Source organism: Antedon bifida, chromosome 2 (assembly GCF_963402885.1).
Source record: "Antedon bifida chromosome 2, ecAntBifi1.1, whole genome shotgun sequence".
NCBI lineage: Eukaryota > Metazoa > Echinodermata > Crinoidea > Comatulida > Antedonidae > Antedon > Antedon bifida.
This window is the reverse complement of record NC_136227.1, coordinates 16,123,707-16,145,591: the sequence shown is the minus strand read 5'-3', so window position 1 is coordinate 16,145,591 and position 21,885 is coordinate 16,123,707. Positions and strand designations below refer to the sequence as shown.

General features: G+C 29.8%; 1 protein-coding gene across 1 annotated transcript in view; it reads left to right on the top strand.

Moving 5' to 3' along the window:
- The first annotated feature begins 4,756 nt into the window (after positions 1-4,756).
- The window catches only part of LOC144835066 (uncharacterized), a 397,704-nt gene continuing 380,575 nt past the window's right edge, over positions 4,757-21,885 (top strand). The window contains exons 1-2 of the mRNA XM_078690083.1: positions 4,757-4,813; positions 5,457-5,531. Coding sequence (XP_078546209.1) covers positions 4,763-4,813; positions 5,457-5,531 — 126 coding nt within the window. The 5' untranslated portion in view covers positions 4,757-4,762. The remainder of the gene's footprint in view (positions 4,814-5,456; positions 5,532-21,885) is intronic.

The window sequence follows — 21,885 nt, the reverse complement described above, 5'->3', positions numbered from 1 at the left end:
ATTTGTCTCCTTATTCTGTGTTCACCAGTGATAAATGTTAAGACACATCTTGCTATTTCATAGTGCTGTCTATATTTGTCTCCTTATTCTGTGTTCACTGCTGATAAATGTTAAGACACATCTTGATATTTCATAGTGCTGTCTATATTTGTCTCCTTATTCTGTGTCCACCAGTGATAAATGATAAGACACATCTTGATATTTCATAGTGCTGTCTATATTTGTCTCCTTATTCTGTGTCCACCAGTGATAAATGTTAAGACACATCTTGCTATTTCATAGTGCTGTTTATATTTGTCTCATTATTCTGTGTCTACCATTGATAAATGTTAAGACACAGATTTATGATTTCCTTGGTTTGTGTCTAGGTCCTGAGATAAAATTTATTTTTTTATTGTTTGCTTCAAATAACATTTTTACCTTTGGTCTACTTATATCAAATATTTGAATTTGTTTGACATTGACATTATCTTATATTATGACCTTTGGATTTTCTATTTATTTTACCTTGTCTTTAACCAATATTACATTTGAAATTGTAGGGCAATTATGATAAAATCAAAGCAAACATTAAATCATGTGACTTTGAATACTTGATTGACGCAGACAATTTATAACAATTCTTGTCCAGTATTGGTCTTCATTATTTCATATCTTTAAAAGTAAAATTTTCATTATAGAGTATTTGTGATGTATCACAAAATACATCACAAAATACTTATTATTGTCATGTTGGTTTACCTGCTTGTCTTTACAATCTATTAGTATGTTAAACATTTTGTACAGTAAAGAGTTAAGTTGTACATTTTACCCAGTTGTTTCTTGTCTTTATTGAAAATGATACCTTAATATCAGTGGTACTGGTGTCACACAGTGCATCCAAAAAGAATAAACAAAAACAACAACAAAAGTAATTAAATGAACAAATTGAACATTAAATGTACATTAAACTTTTAAACTTCTAAATGTTCTTATACATTTTAAAGTGGATTTATTTGTTCCTTTCTAATTAATAAAGTATCAAATACATTCTACAGTATTGTTTTATACCTGTTATATCATGTTGGTTTATCTATGGCTTTCTATTTAATAAAGTGTATCAAATACAGTATTGTTTTATACCTGTTATATCATGTTGGTTTAATTGTGGCTTTCTATTTAATAAAGTATCAAATACATTCTACAGTATTGTTCTATACCTGTTATATCATGTTGGTTAATCTGTGGCTTTCTAATTAATAAAGTGTATCAAATACAGTATTGTTTTTAACTCTTATATTATGTTGGTTAGTCTATCTATTTTAATAAACTGTGTGAAACATGATGTAAAGTAAATTTTTGTTTGGTTCATCTGTTGGCTCTAATAACCTTTGCCTTAGTTTACTGTTTGTTTGTCACCCTGTTATTCCCCCTAGTAATATCATCTGATAAACTTATAGAAAATATTAAACCAGGCTTTGTTGCACTATTGTGGCATTGAATATAGTAGTTTATTTATACTTTTTTAAACACTCTGAAATTCACAGTACACTTTTTTCAGTTTGTTTTCTGTCTTTATACAATTTTGTTAAAATATTATTATTAACCAAATCACAAAATACTTATTATTTAAATCCAAAGTTGTTTAAATATATTAAATCTTTTGTCAGAATGTCTTAGTAGCAGTTTTTAAACAAGCTAATTTATTATTATGTCTGACCACTATTGCTGAAGCCAGAGTAGTTAGGTTGTTGTGCTTTCCTTCTCAGTAAGCCAGAGTAGTTAGATTGTTGTGCTTTTCTTCTCAGTAAGCCAGAGTAGTTAGATTGTTGTGCTTTCCTTCTCAGTAAGCCAGAGTAGTTAGATTGTTGTGCTTTTCTTCTCAGTAAGCCAGAGTAGTTAGATTGTTGTGCTTTTCTTCTCAGTAAGCCAGAGTAGTTAGATTGTTGTGCTTTCCTTCTCAGTAAGCCAGAGTAGTTAGATTGTTGTGCTTTCCTTCTCAGTAAGCCAGAGTAGTTAGATTGTTGTGCTTTCCTTCTCAGTAAGCCAGAGTAGTTAGATTGTTGTGCTTTCCTTCTCAGTAAGCCAGAGTAGTTAGATTGTTGTGCTTTCCTTCTCAGTAAGCCAGAGTAGTTAGATTGTTGTGCTTTTCTTCTGAGTAAGCCAGAGTAGTTAGATTGTTGTGCTTTCCTTCTCAGTAAGCCAGAGTAGTTAGATTGTTGTGCTTTTCTTCTGAGTAAGCCAGAGTAGTTAGATTGTTGTGCTTTCCTTCTCAGTAAGCCAGAGTAGTTAGATTGTTGTGCTTTTCTTCTGAGTAAGCCAGAGTAGTTAGATTGTTGTGCTTCTGCCTCCATGTTGTAACCAATATCTTAGTTTAAGAAACAATAATCTGTTAAATGTACGATGGAAACACTCAGTTCCTGTTATTACTAATATCATTAATAATGTTTATTTACTAAAACCTTGTATGAACCTCGTCTCATTTAATGTATTATAGTATTTTGTCTAATTTCAAGTAAAAATATATTGCATAATTTTCACAAGACCTTAATCAGTCATTATTAGGGTTTACCTGGCGTACCTTGATACACCTTGTTTGCTTTACCTAAAATGGTAATTCACGTTGGTTTGTAGTTCTAATCAACTAAATGATAAGAACAAAGCAAACACTAAGTCACGCTATGTTGTAATTTGTATAGAATCCATTGAATTGCACTGGTTATCACTATATAAATAATGATATAAAAGTGTTTGGTCTTCTGTACAACAACCACTTGCATTCAACTTTTGAAGAGGAAACGTTGCATATTTTGGATTTCTTTTATTTTAGCATTGCTCCACTGTAAGTGTTGTAGGTCTAAAAATATAATATTATTTGATAGAGGAGGCATTGATTGAGGAAATTGTTGATAGAAGAGACATTGTATTATATATTTACTCTATTTCAACATCATGTTCAGTACTTTTAGTCCTAGTACTGTATTTATATTGATTATTGTCAAAATTAGAGGGAGGGATAGTATATAGGTTGAGTTTAAAGCCACAATCTGCAGATGATCCCAATTATTACTTCATTCTTTGCCATATCGTGATGAGCTGTCAAATTAGAGGGAGGGATAGTATATAGGTTGAGTTTAAAGCCACAATCTGCAGATGATCCCAATTATTACTTCATTCTTTGCCATTGTGATGAGCTGTCAAATTAGAGGGAGGGATAGTATATAGGTTGAGTTTAAAGCCACAATCTGCAGATGATCCCAATTATTACTTCATTCTTTGCCATTGTGATGAGCTGTCAACATTAGAGGGAGGGATAGTATTTAGGTTGAGTTTAAAGCCACAATCTGCAGATGATCCCAATTATTACTTCATTCTTTGCCATTGTGATGAGCTGTCAAATTAGAGGGAGGGATAGTATATAGGTTGAGTTTAAAGCCACAATCTACAGATGATCCCAATTATTACTTCATTCTTTGCCATATCGTGATGAGCTGTCAAATTAGAGGGAGGGGTAGTATTTAGGTTGAGTTTAAAGCCACAATCTGCAAATGATCCCAATGATTACTTCATTCTTTGCCATTGTGATGAGCTATCAAATTAGAGGGAGGGATAGTATTTAGGTTGAGTTTAAAGCCACAATCTGCAGATGATCCCAATGATTGCTTCATTCTTTGCCATTGTGATGAGCTGTCAAATTAGAGGGAGGGATAGTATTTAGGTTGAGTTTAAAGCCACAATCTGCAGATGATCCCAATTATTACTTCATTCTTTGCCATTGTGATGAGCTGTCAAATTAGAGGGAGGGATAGTATTTAGGTTGAGTTTAAAGCCACAATCTACAGATGATCCCAATGATTGCTTCATTCTTTGCCATCGTGATGAGCTGTCAAATTAGAGGGAGGGATAGTATATAGGTTGAGTTTAAAGCCACAATCTGCAGATGATCCCAATTATTACTTCATTCTTTGCCATCGTGATGAGCTGTCAAATTAGAGGGAGGGGTAGTATTTAGGTTGAGTTTAAAGTCACAATCTACAGATGATCCCAATGATTGCTTCATTCTTTGCCATTGTGATGAGCTATCAACATTAGAGGAAGGGATATTATATAGGTTGAGTTTAAAGCCACAATCTTCAGATGATCCCAATGATTGCTTTTTTTTTGCCATTGTGATGAGCTGTCAAATTAGAGGAAGGGATAGTATTTAGGTTGAGTTTAAAGCCACAATCTGCAGATGATCCCAATGATTGCTTCATTCTTTGCCATTGTGATGAGCTATCAACATTAGAGGAAGAGATAGTATTTAGGTTGAGTTTAAAGCCACAATCTGCAGATGATCCCAATGATTGCTTCATTCTTTGCCATTGTGATGAGCTGTCAAATTAGAGGAAGGGATAGTATTTAGGTTGAGTTTAAAGCCACAATCTGCAGATGATCCCAATGATTGCTTCATTCTTTGCCATTGTGATGAGCTGTCAAATTAGAGGAAGGGATAGTATTTAGGTTGAGTTTAAAGCCACAATCTGCAGATGATCCCAATGATTGCTTTATTCTTTGCCATTGTGATGAGTTATCACACAAGTTTCTTTTTATCATTAAGTATCTACCACTAGTATTCAAATAACTCATAACATTATCATCATGTTTTAATGTCTGTGAAAAGAAGCTGTGTATTAATGCAGTTTACTTTAATATAAAAATGTTTTTATTTGAATTGAATTTTTTTTTTATAATTTAAACAAGCATACATTGTTTTTGCATTTTCTTTCAGTTTAGCAATACAATGGCTCTCCATGGACGGCTGGTTAATCTTTGTGCAAAAAATGGTCTTAAGGTAGGAAAGTTTACACTGTTTTAGGATAATAGCATTTAACCAACAACAATTTAAGCAGCGCTATCACATTAACAAATTAATAAATTGTTCTATTAGCTTATGATCTGGAAACAAAAAAGAACTAAAACAAGTAACTAAATAAATTAAATTGTGACAAAAAATTACAGTATTACAATGAACAAAATAATCACTGTAGTGCTTCTATGCTGTTGGCTCATTTGATGTGATTGTTTTGATTTAATTATTTGACCAGCATGATATATCAACACATTAACATACAATACAACATAGAGATGAACAATGGGCAGGGGCAGATTAAGCAAAATACATTACTGTAAATCAAATGAGCCAGCTACCCCTCATACAAAAATAAATATTAAAAAAAATAATTAAATACAAATTTCATTAACATTTTTCTATAAAAATATGTCTACAAAATTAATGTAAATACAAAATTTAAGACAAGAAGAAAAAAAACTTATTTATTTGGGCAATAATATTATTATAATGATAATATTATAATATAATGGCTGTAATTTAATACAACATGGAATGTATGTTGTTGTCTATGTTTACTATATTATATGTATATTAATGAAAAATGTAACTGAATGCATATTGATCTATATGTTTTATTTCATAGATTGCAAGAGAAAAAACTGCTGAAGAAATTTGCCAATTCATTGTTAGCAACAATGCTGTCAACATCCAGGACCAGGTATACATCAATTTGTTTTCCTTTGTAATGAATTTGATACACAACGTTAAATTACTTGACACTAATTAAAGTACATCAATACTAATTTGTTTTTAAGATCTTTTATAATCGTTCTCTGGTTGCATATTTGCAGTTAACATTCACACTGATTGTTAAAAGCATCATATTTTTTTTTCAACATAATTGTTTCACTTCTTTCTTCTTCAGTTTTTTGTTTTAAAAAGTATATTGTGTGTTTATATCTTATCTTAGCTGTATTTTAGATGGTTTGTCAATATAATTGAGTACTCTTTCTTTCAGTACAATTTGCTTAGACAATTTGATTGGCTAATACCGGATTTGAATAATGGCTTGGTAACCCAATCCCCTGTAATTGTAATTAATTTCAGAATCTGAACGATGATATAATTATTCATCTGTTAATAATATAATAATAATCTGATAACTAAACAAACTTTTATTAACATCATACTAGAGTAGTAGAAATATATACTTTTCATTTATTAAACTTTATCACTGAAAGAAAAATACAAGGCACAAGACAGTGAAAAAAAGTTATGAACAGGTGGCAAGCACTTCTATCCACATTGAACCCCTTGTACAAATAACAAAACATAAAAACACAAACATTTAAGATATAAAAATAGCTGAAATTATACTATTTTCAGTTTCATATATAAAGCACAACATTTAAGACCTGGCCACAACAAGCATAATAGAGGTAGGCCTACACACCTAATTGGTGACAGTGCCTTAGGCTGCTTTTCTGCTTTCCTGGTAGCTAGTGACTATGATTTTATATTTTCTTCTTGCATCATGTTTGTTTAATTTGTTGATTTGTATTATATTTTGTAAAATGTATCTTTTGCTTGAATAAATAATAATAAATAATATAATACCTACAATGGGAAAAGATAATACCCATATGCATGTAATGTCAGGGTCAAAGTTATTTAACAATTTTTCTCTTGTAAAGTTTACATATAGTTTAATGAATTGTGGAATATTATTCCATCTGATACAAAACGTTAGTAGATTCCAAATGGGAATAATCCTTTGAAAAATATGATTAATTTAGGGGATTTAGCTTTACACTTCACAGACTTCTTATTTAATGTTACCATTTAAGTTATTGTAAATGTATGCTTCTTATATTTCGTGATAAATATAAATAGTTCTAAATAAATGTTGAATGAAACTTATAAAGAGACATAAGAACAAACAGATTCAGTTCTGGTAACCCTGTAGGCTTCAGTAGAAAAGTTAAATTATACAAAATTATCAAGATGAATATCATAGATGGCCATAATTACACATGCTGTGCTTTGCACGCTTTTCTCCCTAAAATCAGCCACTGATTGCAGCATGAAAATATGTATGATGGTGATGTGAAATAGTACAACACACACTATTATTCAGCTCTATACTAAATTGATTTTAAATATAATCTTTCAGATGATTAAGTCCTACATTATCATTCATGGTTATATTAACAAATATTGCCTATTTTTCTCTCTCTCTTTTGAAAATAGATTACTTTTTTAAGGCAAGTAATTTAGCTCATCGGCTTTTGTATTTTTGTTATATGAAAGAACAGATTTCACACAGCAGTTTGAAACGGTGGGCCCATAACAAACAATTCAATTGTCCACTTATAAAATGTACCATAACATTAACAAATTGACAAAACCTAACCACTTTTAAATAAAACAGCCTAAAACATGGTAGAACACTGGAGGCCTTTTGCTACCCCCTCCCCCACCAGTTCCTGAGGCCGATTGTTCAAACTTTGTCACAAACCCCTTTTCCCCTCCCTATTTTTCAAGGCTGGATCCGCCTCTGGGATTTATTAACAATTTTGTTGATATGATCATCCCAACATATTAAAAGCTGATGATGCTATTTTGACACCAAGATCAGTTAGTGTTCTCTCAAAGATACAACCATTCAACTGATAAAAATATGTGATGAGATGTTTAGAATGTGATATAGAAATAATTTGAAAATTAATTTCCCTGTTACTCCATTGAATAAGAACATCAATGTCCATCTGAGGCAAATGACAGTCATCAATGGTAATGATTGACTTGCAACATTTTCCCTATTTAAAATATACGTCATGAACCAATCATGCAAATTAATATAGATATTGACACAAACTACTTGTAGTAGTTATCATGTTGGTGCACTACCCACTGCTTCTTGAGGCTGAAATCAAACCCTATCAGCTCAAGCATGTCATGAGCCTGCTACTCCGCCAAACCCACACATTTTATAATACCGGGTCGGAAACCTATAATGTTTTTTGTGAGGTAACAAGGTGTGCAAAATTAATGAGTCAATTTTGACTGACGGAGGACCAAGTTGTAAATTACTCGGAAGCATTTATTAATAAATTTTATTAATCGTAATCGTTTTCTTCGTGGTGTTTTTTATCTACTCGACTGACGGCGAATATATAAATAAATTGAAATTTCCCACCCAGAGGCATGATGGCACCACACGGTGAAACACAATGAACTAGTAGTAGTAAATAGGCTTAGGCCAACTTCTAAAAATAAAACGTCCAGTCGAACCAGAAACGATGCAGACAACAAAAGATCGTTAACATTCTAAATATAGTTATTGTCGATCGCGCACAGACCTAGAATTTTTTGTTGTTGATATTATGGCAGGCCTGGAAAACGCGACGAAGATCGTTTACCTAGATTTTGTTTCTCATGACATGAAACGCGATACTCTCTCTCCAAATTAACAGTACCCATATGTAGCACATGTTTTTTTCACTCAAAATTAATTATGGTCAGGGTTAGCTGCAGAATACTAGGGCCATTTTCTTTACACAGTGACATGTCGTAATAATTGGGCCTAGGACTAGGCCTATGTTAAATCTTAACATGGAATATATTGATTTTTCATATATTTTTTTATGTTTATGTCGGCGTATTTGTCACATATCTATCTATATCCAATATATGTGTGTATGACGTCACAGTCAGGAGTTCCCAGAATGCTTTGAATAAAGTTACACTCTCTGTCATTGATCTCATATAGTCGTCTGTCATTTTATTTCTTGCAACTAATAATTGCAATATATACGTTTAACAATGTCACAGTATTTATAATTCGCTAAGCAAAGGTAGGATTAAATAATTTAGCGTAAGCCTAGGCTGCCGAAACTAGACTCCACTCCGATGTCTATTCGGCGCACGATGTCGTCTCGTCCGGCTAAATTAGGCTAACCACTAACATGTGTGGTCTCCTACTAGGCCTAGCCTAGGTAGGATTTTTAGGCGGCGCCGATTTTAATTAAATTAGTGAACAGTACATTGTTAATTTGTTTTGTCCATGCGTTTTCTAAAAAGGCGATGACAATTTTGTCAGGTCACTTAGCACTTTTTTTGTGCACTTCGTGACAAAAGCACAAAACTTGGCAGAAACCTAACTAACAATTCTAGAAGGGTGCCCAAAAATTCGAACAATTTAATGACGTCATAATATATTATGTAACTATGTAAAAATATCTAAAAAATATAAATTACATAAATATGTCAAGTTTGGTATCAAATCATAGCTTATGACATGTAAAATACCTCTAACATGAGAAAAATATAATTTCACAATATATGACGTTATCAAAGCCACACCCATTATATATTACATAACTTCGTGGGAAAATTTAAGAAATCAAATTAATATGGCATGTTTGGTATTAAATTAAAGCTGACATGTACAAAACCATGGAACTATATAAAATATAATTTGAACAATATAATGATGCCATTACTTAAGCCACACCCATTATATAAATATATTACATAACTTTCAAAATTTTGAACTACTGTAGATCATTATAAAGCTCTGTCTACCACTATCAAACGTTATGTGAGAAATAAATGTGATGTGCACATATATGGTGATAATGATATTTGGGCATAGAGCACACTTTTTATGTCAAACTTATGTAGTGATAGTGTAGACATAGCTTAAGATTGAGCAACATGACAGAAAGATAAACCGCAACAGACACAGAACATGATTTTTAAACCGCCCGGTGATATGCTGAAATTTGATTAATTAATTTGAAACAATAATGATGAGGAAACATAAGAATATTTAAATTACAAATAAATTGATTGATATTTAGTCCTTATGACACTCAAATCTTAAAAAATTAAACATTAATCCTCTAAACATTTTAAAAATTCTATAAAAATGATATTTAATATAATGTTGTTTTACTCTTACTTTGTTCTATATTTATTATTGTACTGCATGTTTGTGTCTTTGTTGTGTGTTTGAAATTTAGTTTTGAAATGTATGAGTAACCCTTTAAGATTCTGAAATATTTAAAGTTATTGGTGAACTCTATAGGGACAGTAGGTACATTGTAAATAAACTATAGAAATTGATACCAAGAACTATGTTTATCCTCATTCTTTTAGAGAATCAAGAGAGATTTTGTGGATTCATTTATTTCAAGATGGATGTACTCAATAATCAACCTTATGGGATAATTTAAAAAATATGTTAGCAAACAAACCAAGTTAAAAAAATGTTATGAATGAAATCACTAACTGGGTATGGCTGGTAGTATGGTATACATAATACAAGTCATAATAATTGTGATAATATAATTAAGACATACTATCACTATATACACTAATAAATAGTAAACTGAATCAACAAATTAAACTTGTATAAATGATGACAAATAATCACAATAAAAGCTTAAAAAATGCTCATTTAACTGGCACATAATTAGTATGTTATGTTCAGGCCTAATTTATCTAATTATTCTTTAGTACTTGACTACAGTCGATATAACATAGTATAATAGCAATAATAATTGTTATTCTTTCAATGATTATGATAACATACTGTCTGTTATTATTTCATAGATGCTAAATGTATATCAACGTAATGCAGAAAATTAGTATATTATATAATTTTTTTTTATAAAGACATTAAGTTTTAATTGATTAATTTGATTGATTTAATAATTTTATTATATATTTTTTACACGGCAAAATAAAATGATAGAAAATACTAAACAATTGTGATTAATAATGATGATTACACTGTCAACATTGTGTATAAAATAGAAATGCCTACACACAAAACACACACTAATAAACAGTAGGCCTAAATGATTATCAACAAGTACGGCTATTACAAGTTGGAGTGGTGCAATTGAATAGTGAAAACCTGTCTTAACAGCTACAACACAATTTGAAATTTAAAATAAATTGTCCAGTTTTATAATTGTAAAATAATCCTATAAATAAAATTGTTTAAAACATGTAGGATACCTTTTATTTTCACAATAGTTTTGCATTCTGCCCAACTATTTCAAAATAAAATTGATTATAGATGATATAGTTAGTATACTGTAATCTGTTTAATATTTCAGAATATAAATACCTTGATCATAAGCATAAGAATAGTTTACAAAAAAAACCCAAAAAATTTTACAATGCTTTGTAGAAATAGTCATTTAAAATTGATTGTTGATTTTCAACATTGAAAAAATATTAACTTTTATTAAATTAAGGATATTTATAAGATTATTAATATTAGTCATTTTTTGTGTGTTAGATATAAAGGAATATGATTTACATTTTTTGTAACTTTGTTTATTATTTAATATTTTCAATAGTATGGCTGGACAGCATTAATGTGTGCTGCTTATGTAGGTAATACAACCATCTGCCAACTGGTCTTAGAGAGTGGAGCTGATGTCAATATGCAGGCTAATGTAAGTCATACACACAGTTTATAACATTAATTTAAACCTTCAGTGAAACAAATCAATGAATTGATACTATTGTTTTTAGAATTTAGATGACTACCAGTACTATAAGACTTCAGGAAAATCATAGATATTATATAATATCTCTATGGGAAGATCAATTTAGTTGACAATACACTACTGTAGTATCCATGCTATTATACTATTGTTATATTATAATATACCAATTCTCGTAACAAACTTATTTTAAATATATCTTGTACATTCTTAAAATGAATAGAACAATACTGGTGTGCGTATATAGGTCAATATAGAAATGATGAATAGGTTTAAACACATGCGTAGTAACTTATTTTCTTCTTTTTAACAAATTCTCATACTATTCTGTTTAAATTTGCAATCAAATTTTTTTATTAAGAACATGTATACTTCAAGTTACTTGTTTACACACTGTTATGCCATAACATTAATATGTGTATTAAATAATATACACATTTATTTTCCATAATTCATTGCCGAATGCTGCTTTTAGAAATAAAGTGTGAAATAAATTTTACAGCACAGTTTTTAAAATTGTTGCTATTGATTATTATAATTTAACTACTGTACTGTAAAATAAAAAATGCTGATAGCATACACCTCAATCATCAAAGTAAAGTTAAATGGTATTATAGTCAGTATGTTTTTATAAATTGATAACATTCAATAGAATACTCATAACACTTTTCATAGCATAAACTTCTTTTGAATATTTAACTGTATTTTAGTATTAGGCAGGTTAGAAAACACGAATAACATTTGTTGATATAAGTTAAAAATAAAAAAATGTACATTTAAAAAAAAATAAGTTGTGAATATGAATCATGTCTATCATCAACCTTCACCTTGATTACTTTGCTCTTTATAATTTGAGGATATTTCTATCATTTATGATGATAATCTATGCTGAAATGAAAGGTTGTGAGGATTACTTTTGATAGAAGGGCTCTTCTTACCTAAATTAAAGCAAATACATAAGCCCATAACACCATAATAATATTATGACAAAATATATATTACATATACACACACATATATTATACAAAATTTCATATTTTTGGTGGTATTTCTGTATAATTTTGAAGATCCTAAGTTGTTAAAATTTAACCAATGGCAGCATAACATAGTTAAAATTATTTGAGTTGCTCCTACAGCCTTGTGTTAAATTTTAGTTGGAACCATTGTTATAACTTGAAATCTTTTGGTTTAGGAACCAATTCAAGCCTATTAAATTCTATTCATTTGCTACTCATATATCTTTTTTAGTTGGGTTAAATTTAGCTATTTTAGGGCTTTCAACAATCTACAACATACTTTTTTATGTGCTAATTAAAATAATATAGTACAGTATCTAGCTATTATTTGGATTTTCAAAATCTACAGTATTCTAGCTAATTTTGTATTATTTAAAACTGATTGTAAATTGCTAATGCTTGCTTGTTTAGCGTCCCCTGCCCTCCCAGATTTTTGGCTTTCTTCTGATGTAATTTTTTTTTGTGTTAAACAGTTTATGAGAAAAAATTGCTTTAATTGATTAAAGCTTAACACTAACATTATTGTGGTTATAATCAAGAAATTGCAAATGACAAGGCAATTAAATTAGTTCAACAATACACTGATAAAGATACACACAAGTGTAGCCAACAATTCTTGCGTCAGCCACATTTAAATTTCTACATAATGCATTGCTCTCTAGATCTAAATTTACAACTGTGAACCTCGCTCTTCAATATTAGTTTGAATTATACTAAATTGTTTGGTCTATAAATGAAAGGAAAACAATTTCTTATATAGTTTTCATTTTATTTCATTTATTTTTAATCCCATGAATTATTAAACAAATAATTACATATCTATTATGTATTTTTGTTTATGTGCATAGTAGGCTAGATAATAAGCAGCACTTAGCACAATCAATTGATTGTCTACAAGATTCCAATTGTACAACTCTGTCAATAACCAATGCTAATTACATATAATTCAAGCATTCAATTTGTTATCAAGCAATAGATAACAAATTTGATACATAGCAAAGCAGAATTGTTTCTATGAATTAAAATGCCCACATAAAATATCCAACACAAGAAACAGATTTAATGTCTAAAGTATCATCTCTTTAAAGCCTTACCGAAGATGGTGATTTTTTAGTCATATTCACTGACAACATAGATGAAAAGGTATAGCATGTATAGTATAATGAACACAATGATGATGAAAACAATTATGAAGTATCATATCAAGAAGATGTATACTGTCACACTTTGTAATAAACAAAGCACTTTATAACAAGTTTGTATCACTTTGGAATAACCTGTCACTTTGTAACTAATAATTTGTGTGACAAATATTTAAAAGTGTGATAATTACAGAATATTACAACAATAGTGAAACAGTAAAACAGGATTATATACAAACAATGAGGACATTTTTAATTTAAATAAATGTTCAGTACGATTTATAAAGTTTTATTTTGAGACAACTTTCATTAGTATAATATAGCATTCCATTATTCTGTACATTTAATCGATATTATCTCCAATAAAGTAATGTTTTTACTTATATATAGTAAAAGGTATGTGATGTATGATATGTATGCCTTTTTTTAATAATAGGATTAGGAGGACCGAACCATCAATAGTTACAAATTGTCGAGTCTTAATTTCATTTTGTTTGCATATTCAATCACAGCTAATGCTATATGATCATAGAATCACAGATGCATAAGATCATAGAGGCAATCATTGTATTTAACTACTGTGGAATAGCTTTATGTCACTTACTACAACTGTTCTATTGATCAGATCACAGTACATAATATCTCTGATTAAAATGAATTTATTTGTTTCATAATGATTCCTCTACATACTGTTCTTAATAACAATGTCATGATGACAATTAATTCATTAGATAAACACACACACACATTAAAGTAAATCTGATAAATTGTTGTCTCATGTAAATTATTTTCAAATGTCAAATAGATCTAACGTCTTTCTAACGTTTTGTTTCATTTGCTTCTTTATTGTCAATTATTAATTTTGTTTTTTGGTGCATATTATATACATACATAAACCATTTATATTGTACCTTATCAAAACATTTCAAGGCATATTACAGATAACTAAAACTAAATAGTAAAAAAAAGATTGTCTACTAAACTCTGGATGACCAATAACATGCACTCATGAATATTCTATCTTCGCTATTTTAGATTTTTCAAATCTTTCGTCTCCTATTTTTTTTCCCAAAATATTTTTGCTTTATTTATTTGCTTTGGCGTTATATTGATTTTGACCAATATTCTATCTATGCATATAATCACTAATAACATGTACTTTGGAATACTCTGTCGTTGACATATAAAATGACTAATAACATGCACTCCAGAATTTACAAGGAGTTATCTCCTCCACGCTCCTAACAAATCACAAGTACAGATTTTCCCAGACTCGTTTTTTTATTTGTACACTTTTAAACAACATGACACACTCACTACACTATATTTGTACGTATTAAAAGGTTTTCTGTTTCTTATCAATTACCAATGACATTCTCTACAACTGTGAAGGGTTACAACCGATAACATGGATCTAGTAACAGCATATTCCATCTATAGTTTTAACAACCACAAACGTTCACTACTATTAGGGGCATCCCACAGTATTTGGTCCGTAGATTGAAAAATTTCATTTACTGATTTTGGTGTAACTCTTGGCCATTTCTCAATGTAGAAATGTTGAAGTTTATTAAATAACATTTTTTTTATTGTTCTGATATTTATTTTTTAAGTTATTGAATATTAAATATTAAAATTTGACGTTACGGACGGGAAATTTGAAAATCTTATTTAATTCATAAACTATGCATTTTATTACTGTTTTATCAACAGATATATTTACTTTATGTCTCAATAATACATAATCAAGTGATTAATTAAAATTTTGTTGTTTATTAATTTCATACATGCATACGTTTGCTAAGCCCAGATCCTGGGAAATGGAAATTTATCCCGAGACATTATATGTACCCAATAGAATGTACACTTAAGATTAGTAAAATTAATACTGAAAATCATACAATTTTAAAAAATATGCCAGTGTTCTATCAACAATTATTAAAAGCTGTTGTGATTCTAAATAACATGTTAAGTACAGAACCACACACTGTAAACGAAATTAAATCTCAACAATTATGGGAAAACAAGTATGTAACATTGGATGGCAAATCAATGTACTTCTGCTCCTGGTTAAATTCTGGTATCAAAACAATCAATGATATAATTGTTGATAATAAACTATAACATATCAAAGGTTGATTCCAATGTTATGTAATAAAAAAAACGGGTTAATTGAATACTTTGCTGTTATCAATACCGCATCAATGGAAAACAATTGTTAAAATACCAAATGTTGAAAATGAAATAGATAAAACCTTAGACATGCTTACATTCTATAAACAAAATAAATCATCTACGTTTTATAGATATCTTATTAGTAAAGTCTCTATCCCAAGATCACAAGTGAAATGGGAACAAGAATTTGGAGTCGATTTAAATTGGCACACAATATGGTGTAATAAAGTTTTAAACACCAAAACATATTGTAAAAGTTGCCCAATTCAACTTTAATTGTTACACAGAATTATAGCATGTAGAAAAAAATTGAAACTATAGAAATTAGCTGATAGTGATAAATGCCAAAAATGTAAAATAGAAGTAGAAAACGAAAAACATATGCTTTATACATCCAATTCAGCCAGCCTGGAGAAAGTTTGATTCAATGATTTAGTCGAGTCAAACTGTTTCATTACCCCAAAAAAATTGCAAGAAAATGTTTTTTGATGAATTACAATAAAATATGGTCTCAAAAAATATATATCAAAAGTTTACCCAAATCGGACTACCGCAAAGGTTCAAAAGAGCCTGTAATCAGCTTTTACACACTTAGACACACATCGTGTCAAAGGGAAAACCTTGTGTTTTCGATTATTTAGGCTCTATGATTTTTAGTTACGATAATATGAACATTTTTTTATGCCATATATGGGTCAAAGGTCACAAAATAGAATTTCCGGTCATGTTTCAACAAAATGTTTAAAAAGGGTAAATATAAATATGTATGTGCTGAACATTTTGACACCAATATCAAGACTCTGTGATTTGCAGTTACGTAGATATATAAACGTCATGCCATATATGTCAAAGGTCACAAACTGGAATTTCCGGTCATGTTTGAACAATGTTCAAAAAGTGTAAATATAAACATATATATTTTGAATAATCTACTACAAGCGGTTACAGATTTTAAAAAAATTGCGGCCATATTTTTTAACGTCAAATTTTGAACCTTTGCGGTAGTCCGATTTGAGTAAACTTTTGATATATGTTTTTTGAGACCATATTTTATTGTAATACATCAAAAAACATTTTCTTGCAATTTTTTTGGGGTTAGGCCCTATATTTTCATATTTTGACCCGACTAATTGTTAAGTGTTTTCCTGTTAACGAAACACAACACAACTTTTCAAGTTGGACTAATATAGTTACTGGAAATACAAATAGAAAAAACTCATCAATGAATTAATTTCTGTTTTTTATTTTTCAATATATAAATCATGTATAACATATAAAATAACGTTGAAAAACGAAAATGTACAAAAAACAATATGGAACCTATACAGAATAGAACTTAACTTTAATTTAATTAAGAATGAATACACATGTAACATTATCAATGCTAGGAAAAAATGGGCTAACGTCAAAGAAAAACTGTCAGAATTTTTTCAGTAAGCTTTAATGGAAATAAAGTATATTGTCTGTATGTATACGTATATTATACTTTTAATTTGTGTATACATTTCCATTTTATTACTTGACAGTTTTTATAGGTTTTTTTATGCCAGTGTATATAGGTCTAATGTATTATATTTGTGTATATTTTTTTTATCGTTCCTGGTTTTAATGTTAATTTTATGCATATGTGTATGTATTGTATGGGTATATATGTGTGTATGTATATATATATTTTATATACAGTATGTATTTCTATACGTGTGAATGTATTGATATTATATATATATATACAAATATATATAAACTGAAAGACACACAAATTATGATAAATAATTTAACAAACGTTTCATAAGTAAACAACTTTTTATTAAATATGCAGTATATTTTATAATAGATAACATAACAAAAAATATGCAGAAAATAATGTAAATATATATGAGATTCTGTAATTGTTGTTTATGTAACATTGAATGAATAAAGATGGTGGTTAACCACAAAAGATTCATAAATGTCCCGTCCGCGACGTTTTAGGTGGTTTTTTTACATTTATTTTAAAAGTAATTACGCAAAAATCTTGATATTTTATTTTTTCCTCCTGAGGACTATATCTCATTATTGTGACACATTTTTTGAAAATTTTATATTTTGATGAAAATATCCTATTTCAAAAATATATTGTTACGGACGGGACATATCATTTAAATTCTAATTATTTCACAAAACCTAAAATTTACTATTTTCAATAGCATAATATACTACTTATTTGTGAAATATCGATATCACTATTGGCAGATAAATCTAAAAAGTTATTTTGACTAAAAACCCCGTCTTTTTTCTCTAAGAAATCGAGAGGTTGCTACGCGTTCATGCGGTTCCGGCCAGTGCTTTTTTCCAAACGAACAATAGATCCAACCTCTGAACTTTGAACGGAAATTACGTCACTTAGTCAAATAGAAGAAGAAGAATAGCACAAAAGCAAAGATAGTGTAGTACTAGTAGGAAGATGTTACACTTCCTATTCGATCAATGCAAATAAAACGCGAGACACTATGGGCGCCTATTTCAAGGGTACGGAAGGTTATTTTATAGGAAATAGGCTATATAACAGAAGAATAATATGACTGTAAAATTAAGATTTAATACGAATTAACATATAAAATGTACTGTTATCTTTATTGAAAGTGCAAATGAATCATATTTTTATGTTTTGGAATACAAATTACCTGGAATTGTTTAGGTACCTGCAATATCTACCATATTTTATTTCTTTTATTTTAATGTTTTTATTTGCAAATCAACTGAACTTTTTAACAATTATTTACATTTAATTGTTTATCATTGGACAGAGATAGAGAATTTAATACCTAGCTTTAGAAACACTTCTTCATCAGAGTGAATAAATATATTAGGGGCCTATTAGTGGTAATAATAGGCCTACAATGTGTATGCCTATATAATAATTGATTACGTATGGTTTATTTCTAAATGGGTAATAAAAGAGAATAGGTAGTATGGCATGTGTAATCAATCAATCAATATTTATTGTAATCAATAATATTATACAAATAGTCGATCTGTCTATAAGGGGAAACATATACAATGAATACGGTACCAGCAGGACTAACATTATAGGAATTTAGGACTATGAGTATGTTTTTTTACTGAAAAAAAACCCAATTATTGTTAATTTTAATAATTTAATAATAACTTGTAACACTCCGAACTTTCGTGCATTCATTGTAATTTTATATACCATGATTTATGTAATGCCTAACATTGAGGATAATATTAATTATAAGCTGATGAGTTCATTATTGGTAAGGAAAAATTAACCGTGAGGAGGCCTACTTTACCCCCTTTTATTATACTACCCTTACAAAAAATGTTCTATAGAATCTATATATAAAAGGTTTTAGTTTTATTGAATTTCTATAGAAATGAATTTACAGATTCTACCCATGAAGTTTTATAGAAATTGCTTTATAAAAAATATTGAAATTGCATTTATTCATAAATCATATATTGTTTGCCAACAACAATACTGTATACTGTAAAATTTGCATTATGACTTCAGACTTGACTTGATTTGTAATAGCCGAAGGCTGGATGGCAATCTTTTAATGTTATCGCAGTTCAAAAGTGTTTCTCCATGGAGAGGGAACCAACAAGAGGGCGGCTGCAATCGACCAATCAGATATGCCCTACATTGTACGCACTGCCACGCCTGTGTTGAGCCTATCTGCGTGAGAACGATAGGCAACGCAGCGTGTTAAGCATATAAACGCAAACGCATTCTATATGATCCTCGTTATACAAAAAATGCTAGATTACCAAGAAATAATTCATTCCATTGCTATTAACAATATATTTAATTTTATAAAAACTTCACTGTGCTTTGGCAAGAATATGTGTTGTAATTTATGTGGTCTTATGTATTATATTAGATTATTATTATTAAATAATGTTTTTGAACACATTTACGGCCGCCATCTTGTTGGTTCCCCCTCCTGTTGGAATCACTTTTCAGTCTGGAGTACGCCCTCTAGCCTTCGGCTTACAGCTCACTGGGTTTACCAAGATGGGTAAGAGTTTTTATGGGTTTGGGTACGAGATGACCAGCATCCATTCATGAATGCGTCTACAGGCGCGCGCGTAAGCCGCCTCCTGATCCTAGCTCAGTGTTTACAGTCATGTCATGCCAAAACTCACTCAAAATAAATGTATTAACAATTAAAAAGATCTAAAAACAGTATGAAAACATCATATTAATTTTTAACTTTGTATAATAAAGACGAAAAAGAAGTTTGATGTTTTTTGTGGCTTATTTAAACAATTTATTGCCGAAAACACCATTTTCGTTGGGCTTTGCCATTGCGCTCCTCATGTTTCAGATTCGTCTATCCCTACTCATCACGAGAGGCGCCCTATCTCGAGTGGTTCTCTAATTTTTGAGCGAAGTGTAACATCTTCCTACTACACTATCTTTGACAAAAGATAATGTCATATCTAAAAGGGGATTTTCCAAGCTTTACGTCACTGTTTTTCGTTTGTTGCTAGGCTTCGCAGAACGAGAGCTACATCGTGTTTAAAATCCAGGGAGTTGCGGGAGGTTTAGGTAGTAATACGCAGGGCGGTTTCATCGCTTTAGGTGCTAAAGGGTTAAAGAGCAATTGACATGAATTGGCATTTCTCAACATTGAGACAATTAAGAATGAAGTTGTAGCTTGGTTATTAAGACGCTCGGATACCAATCTAAGGGTCCTGTGTTGCGCGTTTTTAAGAGTACAAACTTATTTCATCGTATCCTATAACTTTTTTAAACATTGATGCTTTCAAGTAAATTTAAAACAATTAATGTATAGATATTATAATTGAAGACTATCTAAGTTGTATTCTGGCAGATGCGGACATTCAAGCGACCCTTGCTTGTGAATCACGAACGTTAAAGAGTGAAAAAGTTCATTAAATGATGAAGCCTTGTCATAAACAGTAGAATTGAAGCCATTTTATGATACATTACAGAAGGATAATCACTAGATTTATTTTTACATTTCATCAGATCCAAAATCTTATTTTACAAATTACAGTAGGCCTAGTAGTATGTTTAGCTAAAGAATATTATGCTGAGAGTACAGTATCTCAAGCCAGCTTTAAATTATTTTTTGTTATTTTTAAAAATATAAAACAAAACAGAATAGCATAAAACAGGCCAATTTCAAAATTATTAAATTATAAAAAAAACTGTTATTTTAAGTTAATTTATACTAGAGTGTACACGAGCAAAACATATGCATACAGTACTCTATAAAATGAATAAATAATATATTAGGATTTAATGACAATTTTTTGACAAAATGGGTTTTATAACCTAAAATTAGAGCAAATGTATCAAAACATGAGTCCATATTATTAATATGATAATATTATGAACAATTTCATATTTTTGGTGGTTGTTGTGCTTTGTACAGCAAAGTTTTGAAAATGTCCTAAATTAACCAATGGCAAGCAAATCATAGGTAAAATTACTTACTAGTGTTATTACATGCATTTGTATGGTAATGGTAAAATGGTGCTCAAGCTTTTATTTGTCAGAGCGGCATGCATGAGAGAAACATGAACAAAAATACCATACTTACCGCCCGTTTTAGATTTAAAGTTTTAAATGGTGAATGTGCTGCTAGCGATGACCTGAATTGTGATGCAAGAAAATGGCCAAGAATTATCGAATGCAGCATTCGGCAGCTTGCAAAGAAGTTGGTCAAAAACACATTTTTGTACAAATTTGCTCTTCGACCATAGCTTAATAGATAATGAGGAATCAAACGGTGCCCCAGCTCAAAAGGCGCTAGTATCAGTCTTCTGATTGAGGAAGATTCGGAGTAACAAATTTTAAGTTGTATAATATAGATTGGCTTGCTACTCATAATAGTCATTGTTGGTTAATATTTTTCATTTTTGTCTTATAAAAAACCTATTTTTGAGTTTTTTTTTGTTTTTTTTTGTATAAAACTGTATCATCGACATTTTTATTCCATAATCCAAATAAAAACATATACAAATACAATACAAATAATAAGATAATGGAATGGGAAACAAAATAAGCACAAGTGCTTTAAGCATGTAACCCTAACAAAAAGATCAAACAATCAGTACAAACAAAAAAAAAAAAAAAAAAGAACAAACCAAAATAACATAATGTGATTTACTTAAATATTTCTATTGTTATAATATTGCTTTAATCTCTGTTTAAACAAACTTAAAGTGGGGGATTG